This window comes from Calliopsis andreniformis, chromosome 7 (genome assembly GCF_051401765.1).
Source record: "Calliopsis andreniformis isolate RMS-2024a chromosome 7, iyCalAndr_principal, whole genome shotgun sequence".
Lineage (NCBI taxonomy): Eukaryota > Metazoa > Arthropoda > Insecta > Hymenoptera > Andrenidae > Calliopsis > Calliopsis andreniformis.
Window position 1 is genome coordinate 1,820,582 of NC_135068.1, and position 17,681 is coordinate 1,838,262.

The 17,681-nt window shown below is 36.2% G+C and overlaps 4 protein-coding genes across 4 annotated transcripts; all 4 read left to right on the forward strand.

Moving 5' to 3' along the window:
* Positions 1–755: 755 nt before the first annotated feature.
* On the forward strand, positions 756–1,800 carry LOC143181867 (beta sliding clamp-like). The gene is made up of 6 exons (XM_076382525.1): positions 756–771; positions 830–865; positions 919–1,161; positions 1,228–1,598; positions 1,656–1,685; positions 1,771–1,800. Exons 1-6 carry the CDS (start codon positions 756–758, stop codon positions 1,798–1,800), a joined length of 726 nt encoding a protein of 241 aa, XP_076238640.1.
* A 10,654-nt stretch (positions 1,801–12,454) lies between these two features.
* Positions 12,455–13,795, forward strand: LOC143181869 (Na(+)-linked D-alanine glycine permease-like). Its single transcript, XM_076382526.1, has one exon. The coding sequence runs from the start codon at positions 12,455–12,457 to the stop codon at positions 13,793–13,795; it is 1,341 nt and encodes a 446-aa protein (XP_076238641.1).
* A 400-nt stretch (positions 13,796–14,195) lies between these two features.
* Positions 14,196–15,226, forward strand: LOC143181870 (Na(+)-linked D-alanine glycine permease-like). The gene is made up of 4 exons (XM_076382527.1): positions 14,196–14,278; positions 14,356–14,456; positions 14,512–14,913; positions 14,964–15,226. Exons 1-4 carry the CDS (start codon positions 14,196–14,198, stop codon positions 15,224–15,226), a joined length of 849 nt encoding a protein of 282 aa, XP_076238642.1.
* An 11-nt stretch (positions 15,227–15,237) lies between these two features.
* LOC143181871 (glycerol-3-phosphate acyltransferase-like) lies at positions 15,238–15,880 on the forward strand. Its single transcript, XM_076382528.1, has 3 exons — positions 15,238–15,350; positions 15,404–15,737; positions 15,779–15,880. The coding sequence occupies exons 1-3, from the start codon at positions 15,238–15,240 to the stop codon at positions 15,878–15,880; spliced, it is 549 nt and encodes a 182-aa protein (XP_076238643.1).
* The last annotated feature ends 1,801 nt before the right edge of the window (positions 15,881–17,681 follow it).

The following is a 17,681-nucleotide window of genomic DNA, read 5'->3' on the forward strand; positions in this document are numbered from 1 at the left end:
ACATAGGCTCGTTTTCGAAGCCTGGAGTCGGGAAGACACGGTTTAGCTTGAAAGCAATACGCTCGCTGACCAGTGCGGTTTTGCCGCTCTTTTCTTTTCCAGACGCCAGCGTCGCTAAGGGACACCGGCCGGCGTCAGACCAAGGGACCCTTCCCCAAAAGTTCTGGTTAAAGACCACGGAACCAAATTGATCAATAAACGTCGTATTTAAGCCCTTTTTAGGGCCGACTCAAATTTGATTACGTGTGCAATTTTTTTCTTGACACCCTTCTCTCAGCCACCCAATCCGGACCCCGTTAGATCCCTAAATTTTCAGCGATTCTAACAGTCTCAAAAGCAAAAAATCGTATCTAGAGCTTCAACTCACGCAGAGTATCATACACTTGCAGATTATGTAGAAGAAATCTTGCCTATTAGAGGTATTTTAGCAGATATAAAGATTACCTGCCCTATAAAGATTTATGAAGATAATACTGGAGCAATAGGTATAGCTAAAAACGGAAAGTTTTCAAAAAATTCTAAACATATAGATGTAAGCTATCATTTTGTTTATGACTACGAGAAAAAAGGTTTGATAAATGTTTAGAAAATATCCACCGATGATCAAATAGCTGACATTCTTACAAAATCTTTAGGCAAGATTAAGTTTCAAAAATTGCGAGATTTATTGGGTTTAAAATAGAGGTATGTAGACCGAAAGAAAAGAAAAGTTTTATTTTTTTTTAAGCAAAAAATCAAGGAGTTGTGTTAGAATTATGATTTATTTGCTTTGTCTTTAAGAAGCGACAGTTGGCAGTACTGTAGTTTATGTTTTGCTCACGACTCGCAGTAGAATGTAAGACCACGTTGAAGCAATGTGCTTTTAGTTATACAATTTAAATTCAATGTTATTAATAAATATATTAAGTTTATATTAAGAAAATCTTAGTATACTTTGTTTTTTCACCACCTTAACACTACTAAATACGGACCTGATAGACTTATTAACTAAAACAAAATTTGCTGTATCACTAGATGATACAAGGTATAATTTAAATGGAATATATCTACATACAGACGAGCAGTTTCTCTACTGTGTTGCAACTGATGGTCACCGTTTATCATGTATAAAGAGACCAAAGCTTGGGAACATCAATGGTAAATTTGGTGTGATCATTCCACGTAAAACTGTTATGGAGCCGTTAAAAATATTGGACGATTGTAATGAAATTAATGTAAAACTCTCAGACAGAAGAATCAAGTTTACATGCGGTGAATATATTCTAATATCAAAATTAATAGATGGGACTTTTCAAAATTATAAAGCAGAAGTTAAAAAACTTTCAGATGTTATAGATCGAGTTTCCGTTGTTGTATCTGATAAAGTAAAATCCATTAAATTCGCAGTACAGGAAAAGGTGCTGACTCTGCATTCAAACTCTCAAGAGTGCAATGATGCAACTGAATCCATAGAAGTGGACTACAATGAAGCCCCTATAGAAATAGGGTTTAACTCGCGTTATTTACTTGATGTTTTATCCTGCATAAAATATAAATGCAAGTTTAGCTTAGCCGATGGTAATAATGCTACAATTATCATTGATGAAGTTGATTCAAGTGTATTATATGTAGTGATGCCAATGAGAACTTAAACTTGTCATCCCGCTTCTTGCTAGCACTTACTATTACCCACAAATAAAAATATAGTATTGTGTTTACTCAAATAATTTAATTTTGTTAACCTGAAAGCTTATTGAATTAAAATTATTAAACTAAGAGTTATAATTTCAGCAATTAAAAGCTGTAAATTGCACCATATAAACAGTTATTTCAAGCAAAAGTTATGCCATTAAGAGCCATGCAACAAAAATTTATATTTGTGAGTAATAGTAAGTTGTTAGCAGGATCTGGAGATACCGTGGCGGTATGACGTGTTGTTACTTATTTCACTAAGAACGTTACTTTTTATTAAATTAGTAATCTATCTTTACCAAATATAAGCAAAAAGGTGATGCAGTAACTCCAGCTGCATTTCTTTTGCATTGGTTCAATATATTTAGCATTTCTTGTGGATTAGTTCTATTTTTTCCAAATTGAACTAAAGTACCCACAATGATTCTCACTTGGTTATGTAAAAAGGAAATAGCAGATGTGTATATGATTCCCATTTTGTATTATATCGATATTATCAATTGTTCTCATCGGATTTGCGGCTTGACAATCTTTTAAACGAAAACTTGAAAAGACATGTTTTCCAAGTAGATATTTAGCAGCTTCACGCATAATATTTACATCAAGTGGGTTAAACACTTGCCATACATAATCTGTCTCCAGAACAGTAGGAGCATAGCGATTAACTATTCTGTATTCGTAATATCTTCTTTTTGCTGAAAACCGTGCGTGAAACGCATCATCTACAACTTCTGCATTCAGTACAACTATGGAAATTGATTTTAAACGATAATTTATTGCGTTTCTTATTCTATAAAGCTCAAATTCGTTTTCCATATCAAAATGAGCAATTTGCCCTAAAGCATTGAACCCCTGCATCAGTCCTGCCACCGCAGTACAAAGTAACTTTCTTACCACTAAAATTAAATATAGCATTTTCTATGGCCCACTGGATTGAATTAGCAGAATGTTGCTGCTTTTGCCAGCCAGAGAAACTACTACCATTGTATTCTATCCTTATTTTGTATCGTACTGCAGAGTCTATCTAACTTTCTATCTTAATATAATTTAGGTAGCTAATTTTTCTACGATAACGTTCTTCATTATTAGCCCTTTCGCCACTACGGGCGACTATAGTCGCTCTCCATAAAATGCCACTGACGTACTACGGGCGACTGCAGTCGCTCTACATAAAATACCACTCACATACTACGGGCGGCTATAGCCGCTCTATGTTTATGTTTAATATGTTTAAATGTTATAAATATTTTAAATTCTGGAGTTTTTTTTTCAATAAACATCATTGAACCAACTCGGGTTGCCGCGAACGCGGCCGCTGCCGATTTTACTCGAGTACCGTGTACATTTTTGGCGCGGTGGCCCATTCGGCGGAAATACCACGGCGGAGAAGTCGCCTGTAGCGAAAGGGTTAGAAAACCCTTAGCAAGTTGTTCACGTTCGATTATCATGGAAGTTATACAAGTTAATAAATGATCCATGGCAAACAACTCAAAAGTAAGAAATAATGATAAGCAAAAAGCATTAGATATCGCAATAAGCCAGATTGAAAAAGCTTGGTAAAGGTGCAATAATGAAGTTGAAGCAAAACCCTGTAGAGAAAATAGACACAATATCCACAGTTGAATTGAGCTTCATTCGGCTCTAGGTGTTGGAGGTCTGCCAAAAGGACGTGTAATTGAAGTATTTAGTCCCGAGAGTTCTGGTAAAACCTGTTGTGTGACAACGTGTGACACTAACTTCAAGGCGCGAAGTTCAAATTGAATGTAATAGAGAAGGCGTCAAAAGTGAAGTTGGAATAAGTTTATATGCTTGAAACCAGTTATAAACATTATTCTACAGAATATTTCAGAGTAAAGAATAAATCAATATCTCCTTAGAAACACTTATTTAAACATTCAAATCTCACCTTTTTCCCCTTCTCTAAGGAATTATCTCCAGCGCCAAGATGTAAAAGACTCGAAAGCTAGAAATCGATAAATGCTGACGATAGTTTTAACGAATTGGAGTTTATTAATTATAATATAATTATGTAATTGGTTCCTTGTTACTAAGATACCAAAAATTAACAAACATGTATAAAAATTTAGGAGAAACCATTTTGGTACGCTCTTCTTCGTCCCAGTCCTGTGAACTGATAAGACGTGTTTTCCCTTGGTTCAAATACAACAGTTTAGTTTGAGTTTAAATTTGTTTCATTTCTTTACGAGCAGAGTGCTTTAGCGCTCCACGGGCACGAATCCTTCCCGGGTCCAAATAAAAATCCCTGAAGGCCACGCAACAAACCACTCTTGCCTTGCACGTGATTGCTGAAGCACAAAAAAAGGAGGATCATGCGCGTTTATCGATGCAGAACATGCATTGGACGTCTTATATGCTCATAAACTTGGGATAAACACTGATGATTTAGTAATTTCGCAACCAGACACTGGGGAACAAGCATTATACATTGATGAGTACTTAGTGTGTTCTGGTGCGGTTGATGTGATAGTTATTGACTCTGTTGCAGTGTTAACTCCAAGAGCTGAAATTGAAGGTGATATGGGTTAGGTCAACATATGGGGCTGCAAACAAGGCTTCTATAAGTCAGAAAATAGGAGTAGTGTATGGAAATCCTGAAACTACCACGGGTGGAAATGCATTAAAATTTTATACTTCTGTAAGGCTTGACATAAGAAAACTTGATGTAATAAAAGACAAAGAAAATATTACAGGCAGTGAAACAAGAGTTAAAGTTGTAAAAAATTTTAAAATACAATGAAGGTATATCAAAACTCGGAGAAATAATAGATATGGGAGCAAAGCTTGGTGTACTTGAAAAAACAGGAGCTTACTATTCATATAACAATACACGTCTTGGACAAGAAAGAGAAAATGTAAAAACTTACCTAAAAACAAACAAAGGTGTCGCAAATGAAATAGAAATGAAAATCAGAGATTTACTCAGAAATCATGATAATTCTATTATAATAGACGAGGATAGTGGACAACTTTTAGAAGAATCAGTGTTCTGATCTAAACTCAGTTTGTGTTGGATGGGTTGTTACAGTATGACGGTGTGTGCTAATCTGTAATGTTATCTTGTATCAAGAGGACTTTGCTGAAGCAGTTAAAAAAAGCTTTTCATGAGTAATTATAAACGATAAATTGTTAACAATAGGTTATTGTGAATAAGATTATGTGTTTTAATTTACCTAATATAAACAGGGAAGGTTATTTATTTATAGTTGTTGCCTTTATAGTAACGTGTATAGCATTCTCTATATCTTGGGGGTTTGGCGTTACGTGCTTGTTTCCAAGATTATTGTGTACTTATTTCTTTCGCAATCCAGCAAGAGCTGTGGCAAACAATAAGGGTCTTATATTAAGTCCTGCTGATGGTGTGATTTCAAAAATTGAAGAAGTTAATTATCCTTTATCGGCAGAAAATAGAGAACAGAAGAAGTTGACGCTTGTTAGCATATTCTTAAGTGTTTTGAATGTCCATGTGAACCATATACCACTATCTGGTATGTTAGGGTGTTAATTGTTTTGTTATCACTCGTATGTTTACATGTGCATTAGCCTTTAGCAGATAACGCGACATCTAGTGTAATAGGCTAAGAGGAGTACTGCCCATTGCTTCTGGGTGACTGTGTTATTGAGATATATCATATAAAGTTTATAAATGTTCAAATTAAGATATAAGTATATTCTATTTACTAAGAAAGTTGTATTGTTTCATTTAAATAATATATTGGTGTTAATGAACGAACAAAGGACATTATTTTATTAACAACAGGTTATGGACCCAGAATAACCACGCCGTCCAACATTTTGTCCTTGTTCATACACGTGTTCGCTTGGATTGTTTTATCAGAGGCACACTTGTCAGTTATTTATTTTGTTTTCATACACAATGGATTCTATTAAATCACATTTGGAAACTCTGTCCGAGGACTCACAAGGGAACGTAAATTACACCTCGTGGAGGTTTAAACTGGATTTGACACTGAAGTCGAAAGATCTGTTTTTGGTGGCAATGGGCATTATTGCAAAACCTCAGGAATCAGATGCAGATGTAGAAGAGGACACAAAAGTATGGATTAAAAAGGATCTCGAGGCACAGACACTCATAGGTCTCAATGTGAATGGAAATATAGCCAAAAGATTAGTCAACTGCCAGTCTTCTCACCAAATACTTAAAAGGTTAGAAACGCTATATGGTAAAAAGTCTGATTTAACAATTGAAAGTCTGCAAAGAAGTTTCTTCAGTTATAAATACAATGTGAGCAAGTCAGCTGTTGAACATTGTATGATAATTCAGCAGTACGCTGAGGAACTTAGCTGCTGAAGGTGAGGAGGTAAAAGAAAGTTGGATCATGACAAGGATTTTAGGCATGCTACCATCAAAGTTGCATCATTTTCGTACAGCCTGGGACAACGTTAGTGGACAAGACAAAAATATCAATAAACTCATTGAACGTCTGCGACTGGAAGATGACAGATTAAAAGAAACCCAGCAGTCAAATGAATCTACAAGTCAGAATGCATTCATAACAAAGCAAAGTAAGAAACCAGTAAAAGTCAGTTCACTGGGTGTTGAATGCTTTAAATGTGGAATGAAGGGACATGTAAAACGATATTGCAGAAACAAACCGTGTAGTAAGTATTTAGCATACTGCAAGAATAATTATGTCTGCAATACATGTGGTCAGAAGGGACACTTCGCTAACGAATGTTCAAAAGGATATTTGGAAGGGAACAGTGACAGAAATGAAAAGACTGAACCCAATGATGCTCGGAAGTCATATCGTTGAGCTCTCATTACTGTTGGTCTGTCTAGTGCAAGTATTCAGGACATAAACTCAAAGTATGATCGAGATAATGCATGGTATCAGGACTGTGCTGCTACACAGCATATGACCTTTCGAAAGGAATAGCTAACCAACTTTGTGGAGTTACAAGATACTGTCAAAATTGTTATTGGCGACTCTACAGAACTGAAAGGAATTGGAATGGGAGATGTATTATTAGAGGCCTATAATGGGAAGGTTTGGTATGACATAGTACTTAAAAATGTATTATATGTTCCTGAAATGACATTCAATCTTTTCTCTGTGATACAATTATTGGACAAGGGCTATGTTCAGACTGCAGACTCAAAACGATCAGTATTCATGACATCTGACAAGAAGGAAACAGTTGCAATTGCAGATCGAGACGAAAAGTTGTTTAAGATGTTGTTTCGTCAGGAGGAACCTGAAAGCTGTCTATTGACCAGCTCTATTAAAGTCTAGCACGAAAGATTAGCTCATCAGAACATAAAATACGTCAGAGACATCTTAAATAGAAATGGTATTAAGTATCTCGACGACTGGAACGATTATGTTTGTAGTGGATGTACTTATGGCAAGCAGCATCACATTTCTCATCCAAGAAATCCAAAGGTGGCAGAGGGTATTCTGGATCTGATACATGTTGATTTGTGTCAATCCTCGCAATCCTTGGGAGGAGCCAAGTATTTTCTGTTATTCAAGGATGATTTTTCGCACTTTAGGACAGTCTATTTTTTGAAGACGAAGGACGAGACTGTCACAAAACTGGACAAATTGAGAATGGTTGAGAATCAATTTGGAAGAAGAGTCAAAAGTATCAGGTCAGACAACGGAACTGAAATTAAAAATACAAATTCAAAAAAAGCTCCTGGAAGGACTTGGGATTTTTCACACCAAGTCAAATACATATACGCCACAACAAAATGGTCGTATTGAAAGGGAGATGCGCACTCTCACTGAAGCAGCCCGCTCAGCAATACATGCTCGAAATTTGAATGAAAATCTGTGGGAAGAAGCTGTGAACTATGCTGTTATTACACTGAATCAGACTGGAACAAGTTCAGTAAAGGATAAAAGTCCAGCAGATTTGTGGTTTGGACGCAGAATAGATGTAAATAAGTTAAGAATCTTTGGATGTGTTTGCTATGTTTTAATTCATGATCATAAACGCTTGAAAACTCAAAAGAAATCAAAGAAAGGAATCTTTGTTGGTTACGACCTAGATTCACCTTGCTACAGGATATATTTGCCAGATGAAAGGGATGTCATCAGCACTGATAATGTAGTTTTTGATGAAGAAAATATAGCTGATGAAAATACTGATGCTGAAATGTCCATGGGGCAAAGTAAAGATGAATATCTAGAAGTTCTTGAGGATCAGGAACATGGAAGATCTAAATCAGACGATGAGTCAACTGAAAGCTCAGAAATGGATGTTTTTGAGGATTCAAATAGTTTGCCTGAGATTTCAAGTGAAAATTCATCTTCGACATTAAATCTGCGTGATCGGAGAAGCTTGAAGAAGCCTGCTAAATTTGCAAATTATGTATTAAGTTTTATTCGTGGAGAAAATGATACAAATATGGCCATGATAGGTGAAGCTGAAGATATTTCGGTTGAAGAGGCATTAAAGGATGAAAAATGGTACAAAGCCATGTCTGAAGGGTACAAATCGCTGATCAAAATGAAAGCATGGGATCTTGTAAAGCCTGTTAAGCATGTAAAGCCGTTAACTTGTCGTTGGATATTACGTAAAAAACAGGATGGTCGATTGAAGGCGAGACTAGTTGCAAGAGGCTTTGAGCAAGAGAAAGGAACTGATTATTTTCAGACATTCAGCCCTGTTGCAAGATATGCTTCAATTCGACTAATACTAAGTATTGCGGCATCAAATCAAATGAAAATGATAACATTTGACGTAAAAACTGCTTTCTTATACAGTGATTTACAGGAAGAGATTTTTATGCTTCAACCTGAAGGTTTTAGTGATGGATGAAATCGGATCTGTAGACTGAATAAAAGTATATATGGACTTAAGCAAGCGCCAAAGAATTGGAATGTAAAGTTCTCAATATATTTAAAGACTTTGGGATTCACAGACACAGATGACGATCCGTGTATTTATTATAATAAGGACAGAAGTATTATAATTGCTCTTTTTGTGGATGATGGTCTAGTGGCTGGAACAAATGAGAATGGACTGTATAAACTTTTAAACGAGTTCAATCAAAAATTTGAAATCACTTTTCAAAAGAATTTGCAAAGTCAACTATTCTATTTGGGCATGGAAATTCGAATTAAGGCAAATGATAGAATCTTTGTAAGTCCACCAAAATACACTGAGAAAATCTTGCAGCGTTTTAAGCTGGATGCATCTTATCCAACGTTGACACCAATGGAATGTGGGATGAAAACTGATGAACAGAATTTTGTAAATGACAAGCTTCTGTCGGAGTCGGAACCATTCAGGGAAGCCATAGGAAGTCTGCTATATTTGGCAACCATTTCACGTAAGGATATCAGTTTTGCAGTTAATTATTTAAGCAGATTTGCTACCAAACCAATGGTAAGTCAGTGGAAGATGATTAAGCGTATTTTTCAGTACTTGAGGGGCACTCTACGCTGTGGTATACTGTTCAATGGAAATGCTACACTGGTTGCTTATACGGATTCTGACTATGGTGGAGATATCTTGACGGGACAGTCGGCTAGTGGAGTTCTTGTTATTAGAGGAGGACCTATTGTGTGGTATTCACAAAAACAACGTCATGTTGCATCGTCGACTGCTGAGGCGGAATATAGAGCTGCCGTTTCATCATCGATGATATTTGCTGGATTCAACGTATTGCAAGCGAACTGAGCTTTAGCTTTAAGTCAACCAACTGCTCTGTACGTTGATAATCAATCCGCCATACATATGTTGAAAAATACTTGTTTAAAAAGCGGTTATATAACGGGCATTTGGCTCGTCCGCGAGATTCGTAATTTGTTGGTATACGTGACCGACCGAAGGTGGCCTTCGGTTGGAGCATACGTTGTCCTAGCAGCAAAACACGATCAGCTGTCGTATGACTTGTTTTTGTTGTCAAAATTAAAGTTCAAACAAAGTAAGCGTTGTCGAGCAACGGTTTTGAACTCCAGGCTCGATGTCGAGTGGGGACATCGGAGCCTGAAGGAGAGAGAGAGTACATCGTACTACATTAGCACGAAACAAAAGATAATTTGTGAGCGCCGCGTAGTGGTAAAATTTGGCACGTCTTCCGCTTCGCGGAGACACGCGCGGCTCTCGCCCCAGTCGTCTTACGACAGCCTAGCTTGCAACAGTCAGTGCGACCGTTCGTCAAGCGTTTCTCAGCTCAGCCAGTCTCCAGATTTCAAGTAGTTTGGTTACCAGACACTTGAAATCTCACTAGCTCTCAAAAGCTGAACCTCTGTCGCCGACAGACTAGGAAGCTCTGCTCGATTCGTACGTATAATACGTACGAAAGAGCACCTGGTTTGTCTTAGGAGACAATTGATCGAGATTTGCACTCTTGGAATCGGGGCCTGCCCTGATTCTCTGAGTCTCGTTTCGTCTCGGAGCAACAAAGGCCGCTGCCTGTTGGATCCCTGAGAGACGGGTTACAACAGAGAGAGATAACGTACGTGCCTATCACCTCTGCGTTACTCGTGCTCTGGCACCCCGTTTAGAAGCAACCCCCGTGTGACGAATAGAAGCACACGGTAAGGTGAACGGAGTCGCGAAGTCCTCTGGCCGTCCTCAGCCTCCAGGACCAGCAATTCGCTGGTTATAGCGTGTCCCTCCGCTCACGAATCCCTAAGTTACTTGGATTCGTACGGAACGAACCTTTCCAAAAGGTGCAAGGCGAAGAGAAGAGGTCCCTTCTCCTCTCTAGCCACTCGCTCATCGACTCCTTCTTCGCACCAGAAGAAGAGTCGATAATACAGTCCACTGCATTACCTTTGCGTTACAGGCAAGGTATTGCTATCCCCTCCAAATAGGCTCGCGAGCGCAGCCTGGAGTTGGGAATCTTTGGTATAGCTAGACTTCCACTCTTGCTTACCGCCGCGGTTCCGCCGCTATCTCTCTTTTTCAGACGTCAACGTCGCTAAGGGGAGCACCGGCGTCACCACCAGCCATGGCCCTCCGATCCACCGACGACCACCCGAGCCGACGAGGACCGGAGCCAACACCCAGCCCCCAGAAACATAAAGTTTAAATAAACGTCGCTTACAAGCCCTTTTCAGGGCCGACAAAGAGTAAACTTGTGTATTCGTTTCTTTCGTATTCCCTCCATCTCACCTTATCCGGACCCCCGTTGGATCTCTTATTTTAAGCGATTCCAACAATACTCATGAGGAAAAGATGACTAAGGGCAAGAAACATATAGACATTCCAAGGAAGTTTATTCAAGAACATATTGGTAAAACTGTGGAACCAATTTATGTTGGAAGTTCTGATCAGTATGCCGATATATTGACAAAGTCATTACCTCGTAATGCGTTTGAAAGATTGCGAAACAAAATAATTTAGGAGTGTTAGGGTGTTAATTGTTTTGTTATCACTCGTATGTTTTCATGTGCATTAGCCTTTAGCAGGTAACGCGACATCTAGTGTAATAGGCTAAGAGGAGTACTGCCCATTGCTTCTAGGTGACTGTGTTATTGAGATATATCATATAAAGTTTATAAATGTTCAAATTAAGATATAAGTATATTCTATTTACTAAGAAAGTTGTATTGTTTCATTTAAATAATATATTGGTGTTAATGAACGGACAAAGGACATTATTTTATTAACAACATGGTACGATAAAGGAAATGAACTATAAAAAAGACAAGTTTGTATCCGCAATAAGCAATAGGTCTAGTAATGAAAATGAAAAGCAGGTTATTGTGACTGAATACGAAAAGGGAAAAGAAATTATTGTGGAGCAAATAGCTGGATTAATTGTACGTCATATCGTTTGTAATTTAGGAGTATCCCAGAATGTGAAAGCAGGTGAAAGGTTTGGAATTATAAGATTTGGTAGTAGAGTGAATATTTATGTTCCTGCTGATGTAGAAGTCAGAGTTTCAGAAGAGCAAACTGTTATTGGTGGTGAAACAATTATAGCAAACTTAAATAAGGAAAACGTTCAAGAGAAGCTTACTTTTGACGTTATATGAATAACAATGGAAGTAACAGTAGATTCTTACCTATTACTAAATTATTCCCAAACTTTATAACTTTATTGGGTTTATGTTCTGGTCTCACTTCACTTAAATTTACATTTAATGAACAATGGGAATTTTCACTAATTTCACAAACATCATTGCAGCAATAATAGATGGAATGGATGGCAGAATAGCTAGAATTCTAAAATCAACTAGCGATTTTGGAGCCCAGCTTAATTCTTTTGCAGATTTTCTAAATTTTGGTGCAGCACCTGCATTTCTTTTGTATTGTTGGAAGCTAAACGAAATCAAAGTCACAGGTTGGATTTTAGTAATGATATACGTAATCTGCATACCAATAAGACTTGCAAGATTTTATGTTTCGCTACACTCAGAACAATCACACTGGGAAAAATTTTTCTTTTCTGGTGTTCCAGCTCCAGTGTATGCTTTACTTTCTTTGCTACCAATAATTATTACCTTCCAATCTCATAAAAGTGAATACTTACTTCTCATAGAGCGATTTTTTAACACAAGAAACATAGCTTGTTACTTTCTGGCCATTTCATTTTTTTCGATAAGTCACATTCCAACTTTCTCTACGAAATATATTTATGTTCCCAAAAGACTATCCTATATATTTGTGTCATTTTTTGGAGTACTTATTATATTTTTCATCAATAAGCCCTGGATGACGCTACCAATTTTAGGTGTAGTGTATGTACTTACTATTCCAGTAAGCACTGGGCTTTATATATATTACTCATATAAAGCTCGTTAGCTATAAGTTGTAATAAAAAGTTGTGAACAGCATGATTGTAAAAATAAGTGAACTGTTAAATTCATTTCTGTACATAAAGATATTCAACATTCCATTTATAATTATTTGGGTAATTGCAACTGGGGTTTTTTGTACCATCCAATTCAAATTCACTAACTTTAGATTGTTCAAGCATGGAATACAGACGCTATTCAATCTAAAGTGTAATAACAATGGCATAATCACTCATATTCAAGCGTTTGCAACAGTAATTTCAGGAACAGTTGGTCTTGAAACAATATCAGGAGTTGCAATAGCTATTATAATAGGGGGCCCAAGTGCAGTTTTTTGGATGGTAATTACCGGAATACTTCGTATGTCGATAAAGTTTGCCAAGGTGGTGGTGCTTGCATTCACCTATCGCTCTGAAAATGCAATTGGCGGGGCTTTTTATTACATGAAGTACGGGCTTGCAAAAATTGGATTTGCAAAAACTGGTAGATTTCTGGCCTTTACTTATGCGATTATGCTACTTATTGCAATGATTTTGGGCAGTATACCATTTCAAGCGAATCAGATAGCAGCATTGTCAAATAACCTCTTCGAATACAACGCATCTATTATTATATCCCTGCTTGTCTTTATTGTAATATTGGGAGGAATAAAACGCATTGCTTTTGTTTCAACGAGATTAGCACCAATTATGATAGTGCTATATATGGGTATATGTATATATTTAATTTATGTAAACAGAGGTAATTTGCTGAATGCTCTGTCCATAATATTCCAAGACATCTTCAATAAATCACCTATAGGAGGCGGAGTATTAAGCGGATTAATAGCAGGAGTGAGAAGATCAGTGTTTGCTAACGAAGTAGGTACCGGAACAGCAGCTATAGCACATTCAGCTGTGAAAGAAGAAGATCCAATTAAAGTTGGATGCGTTGCAATGATTGCACCACTTATAGACACAATATTAATCTCATTTTTGAGTGGCATCGTGATAATTATTACTGGTATGCATAGCACTGATAACGTGGGTGATATTACACTAATTAGTTCGGTATTTTCAACAGTTTTGCCCTTGTTCAACAAGTTAGTTTTTCCGCTAATGATGTTTTCCTTTGCATTTTCTACAATAATAGCTTATTGTTACTACTGTGAAATTGCTCTGCTTTATTTATTCGGTAATAAAAAAGTACTGATACCGTTTCAAATTCTTATAGTGGTTTCAGTGTATATTAGTTGTATGTCAAAAGATATAGAATTTATATCTTACCTAGGCCACAGTTTGTTCATGTGCCTTATGATTTCAAATGCTATTGCAACGTATCTACTAAGAAGGGAAGTTTTGAATACAATAGATTCTTATTATAATTCTAAAGGGTATTAACATGATTTATAGATTACTTTGTATGGTGTTATTTTGCCTATTGTTTAATGATGTGTACGCTGCTTCAAGTTTTTATGAAAGTTATGATGCTGTGTTGAATGGAATAAATAACTTCATGAATGAAGTGCTGTTTTTCAAAATCCTTTACTTGCCATTTATAATCTTTCTACTAGCTTTTGGTTATGTGTTTCTAACATTATGTTTTGGATTTCTCAACATAAGAATGTTTAAACATGTGTTTGCTACTTTATGTGGAAAATATGACACGAATCACCATGATGGTCATATTACGCATTTTCAGGCATTTATGACTGCACTTTCAAGCACAGTAGGCCTTGAGACTGTTGCTGGAGTCGCAATTGCAGTTTCAATGGGAGGGCCAGGAACGGTGCCTTGAATGATGGTTACAGGTTTTTTTGGTATGTCAGTAAAATTTGCCGAAGTGACTTTAGCATTTAGACATAGAACAGAAGATCAGGAATAGTTGTTTAGTGGTCCCTTTCAGTATATAAGGAATGGTCTGGAGGAATTTGAATTTAAAAAACTTGGTATTGTTTTAGCTGCAATATATGCAGTATTCTTTGTATTATCAGGTCTTGGTGGAAGTGTAGCGTTTCAAACCAACCAAATGGTTTCAATATTATCTGGCTATTCAAGTTGGGTAGATGGTCACTCTTGGTTACTTTCTTCCATAATCTCTGCGTTGCTTGCTCTAGTGATCATTCGCGGAATTAAAAGGATAGCTAGAGTATCTTCTGCACTAGTGCCTATTATGTCACTTACATATATATGTAGCTGCCTTGTTATTATTGGATTTAATATCCACAATCTTGGTCACACATTTAAGATATTATTTTCCAATATGATAGATTTTAATACTGTTGGTGGAGGGATGGTAGGAGTATTTGTTGCTGGAATTCAAAGAGCAATTTTTGCCAGCGAAGCTGGCATTGGCTCTGCTGCAATTACTCATGCAACAACTAAAGGTGAAGAACCAGTAAGAACTGGATTAGTCGCTATGATAGAACCATGCTTTGACACAATGTTAATTTGCTGTTTAACAGGAATAACAATAGTAATAACAGGTGCATATCAGACTATTGTTGGTGAAAGTCGTGGTTTCCTATACTTCTAACAATAGCTACACCTTTGTTTGCATTTTCTTCAGTAATTTCGTTTGTATATTGTTGTGAAGTAGGGTGCCTATATTTATTCGGTGCAAAAAGTATAATGATATACCGCATAGCAGTAATAATTGTAGCGTTTTTTTCTGGTCTTTCTAAAGATATAATGGCTATTGCCAATATCGGTGGAACTTTGTTCTCTTATTTAGCTCTCATCAACATGACAGCGCTTATACTATTTAGTAATCAGATTAACGATGAAGTTCAGTGCTACCTAAAAAGGCTGAGGAATAATAAAATTAATTAAATCTTTGATATATGTGGAGAGGTATAGCTATAATAAGTAAAGTTTCCCTACGTCATACCGCCGCGGTATCTCGGCCGCTAACAAGCAGTGGGGTGACGAGGTCTTTCGATAGTAAATCTTATCTGTGTTAGCTATAGTTCTCATATTATCCTATATACTCGGTTCAATACCGTTTAGCTTAATCATTACAAGAATAAAAGGGATAAACTTAAGAGAAGTAGGTTCAGGAGACATTGGCGCTACAAACGTTGCAAGAACAGGAAATAAATGTCTTGCTGCTCTGGCATTACTTCTGGATTCCTTAAAAGGATTCATCGCCGTTTATATAGCACAAAAATTTTGTGATAATAACGATTTTTATACACATGTATCTGCAATTTTAGCAGTTTTAGGGCACATGTTTCTTATTTGGCTAAAATTTAAAAGAGGCAAAGGAGTTTCAACAACTCTGGGAGTGTTGATAGCACTTAATATGCCAGTTACCTTGATATTTATATTTGCCTGGATAGTGGTACTTTTTATCTTTAGATATTCTTCCCTTGCTTCATTTAGTGCTATTACAATAACCGTGATATTTTTCAAAGTGGATCTATTATTAACATTACTAATTATAGGAGCACTGATTTTTTTTTTAACACCCCAGAAATATTGTGAATCTTCTGCAAGGTAAAGAGTATGAATTTTATAGATAATGTACTGCCAAATCATTGACACTTAAACTACAAGACAAATTGTTTGACGGTATGATTTTGTCCTCTTTGTTTATGTCTATGATTTTTGCTTTTGTAATAATCTCTATTTCTTGAGGTATTAAAAGACCGTCTTCAATGAGTTCCTTTTTTGTTTCTCTTATTTGTTCATAAAGTTGAGTAACGTGATCTTTATTTCCTTCATATACACTTTCAATTTCTAACTCTAGCTTATGTGTGAAGCTCCTTTTTTTAACATTTCATCCATTGCTGCTTTTGTTACTTCTATTCTTTCTTGCAAAATTTTCTTTATTTTTTCCTTATCATTTTCGTTATTTTTACTGAATTCTACATATACTCTACAGCATCTTTTACTTTGTGGCAGCATCTTTAACTTATCTAACATTCTAACCACTTGACCTTCAATAGTTTTCAAGTTTTTGATTATGTTAGCTACTTCTGCAGCTTTATAGTATAAAATTCTACCTACCAAAGAAGTTCTACAGAGTACATCTTTATTTAATAATTCTAAAAAAACTTTCTCTTCAATACTTTCAGATAAATTTTCTTGATCATCCAGACCATGCTCTTTCAATTTATCTTTTATATAATGACTTACGTCAAAATTCTTATTTACGTCAGGACACTGTAATTTATTCAATTTTACAGAACCAATATTTTTCATTAATGTTAGTACGATTTCTTCAGTATAACCTGCACTAAAAGTTAATAACTTTCTCATGAAAAGGATGCTAACTCCTGCAACAAAGTCATCAACTATCTTCTGACTATTACTATCGTCAGGGTTATTTTGAAGTTTATACCAAACATTAAAAATTTCTTTACTGTTTTTCTTGTTTTTTAACCTGTCTAACATAAACTCACGTGCTTTATTTTGTGCTTCTGAGAGCACCATTTCCCTTGGAGGAGTAAATCTAATTTCTGGATCAGGATGGATACTCTCTAGCGTACTTACCATCCTGTAGACAATACTACATATTACTAATAGTAATTATAAAATAATTATCAGACAGTAACCATGCATGTATGTGGTGCACATCTATCACTTCAGGTAATTCTTACATTTTATTTCCTCAGTAGATATCCCTTCAGATATGCCTTCAAGAAGCATATGGCAAGAATCCTTTAGAATTTTGCAGCCACTATTAAAAATGATTACACTGACAAATACCGATAAAATCGGATCCATCATTTGCTATCCAGTAAACATGATAATTATGGATGCAAGTGTAGCAGTTACAGAACCTAAAATATCTCCTATAACGTGTAGTACAGCACTTTTTATGTATATATTGCTCTCGCATTTACTATGTAATATAAAAAAGACAATAATAATAGAGATCAGGCCAAGTGTAGCAATTACTAACATTACTTTCCACTCAACATTTGCTGGAAAAATAAATCTTTTTATTGACTCAATTATAATGATTACTACAATGAAGAATAAAGTTATACCATTAACAAATGCTGCAATTATCTGCAACCGATAATACGGTTGCAGAAATCAGATTTCTTAGCTGAAAATTTGTGGGCTAACCAGCTAAAAACTAAGGCAAAGAGGTCAGTGAGCATATGCCCTGCATCTGATAGTAGAGCAAGCGAATGTGAAATTATTCCACCTACTATTTCCATAAACATTGTTATCGCAGCTATTATTATGGAATAGATTAAGCGCTTGGACTGTGCTGCTAAGTGTTTGCCGTTATACACTGCTGTCATATAAAATCTTTTCATGAACAAAAACG

Coding starts and splice junctions, on each gene's coding strand:
- LOC143181867 (XM_076382525.1), top strand. Junction 1,599..1,655: donor TTGATGAAGTTGATTCAAGT/GTATTATATGTA, acceptor GCTTCTTGCTAG/CACTTACTATTACCCACAAA. Junction 1,686..1,770: donor TACCCACAAATAAAAATATA/GTATTGTGTTTA, acceptor TTATAATTTCAG/CAATTAAAAGCTGTAAATTG.
- LOC143181869 (XM_076382526.1), top strand. CDS start 12,455: ATGATTGTAAAAATAAGTGAACTGTTAAATTCATTTCTGTACATAAAG.
- LOC143181870 (XM_076382527.1), top strand. CDS start 14,196: ATGGTTACAGGTTTTTTTGGTATGTCAGTAAAATTTGCCGAAGTGACT. Junction 14,457..14,511: donor TATCTGGCTATTCAAGTTGG/GTAGATGGTCAC, acceptor TGCTTGCTCTAG/TGATCATTCGCGGAATTAAA. Junction 14,914..14,963: donor TATTGTTGGTGAAAGTCGTG/GTTTCCTATACT, acceptor CATTTTCTTCAG/TAATTTCGTTTGTATATTGT.
- LOC143181871 (XM_076382528.1), top strand. CDS start 15,238: ATGTGGAGAGGTATAGCTATAATAAGTAAAGTTTCCCTACGTCATACC. Junction 15,351..15,403: donor TTCGATAGTAAATCTTATCT/GTGTTAGCTATA, acceptor AATACCGTTTAG/CTTAATCATTACAAGAATAA. Junction 15,738..15,778: donor TTATATTTGCCTGGATAGTG/GTACTTTTTATC, acceptor TGCTTCATTTAG/TGCTATTACAATAACCGTGA.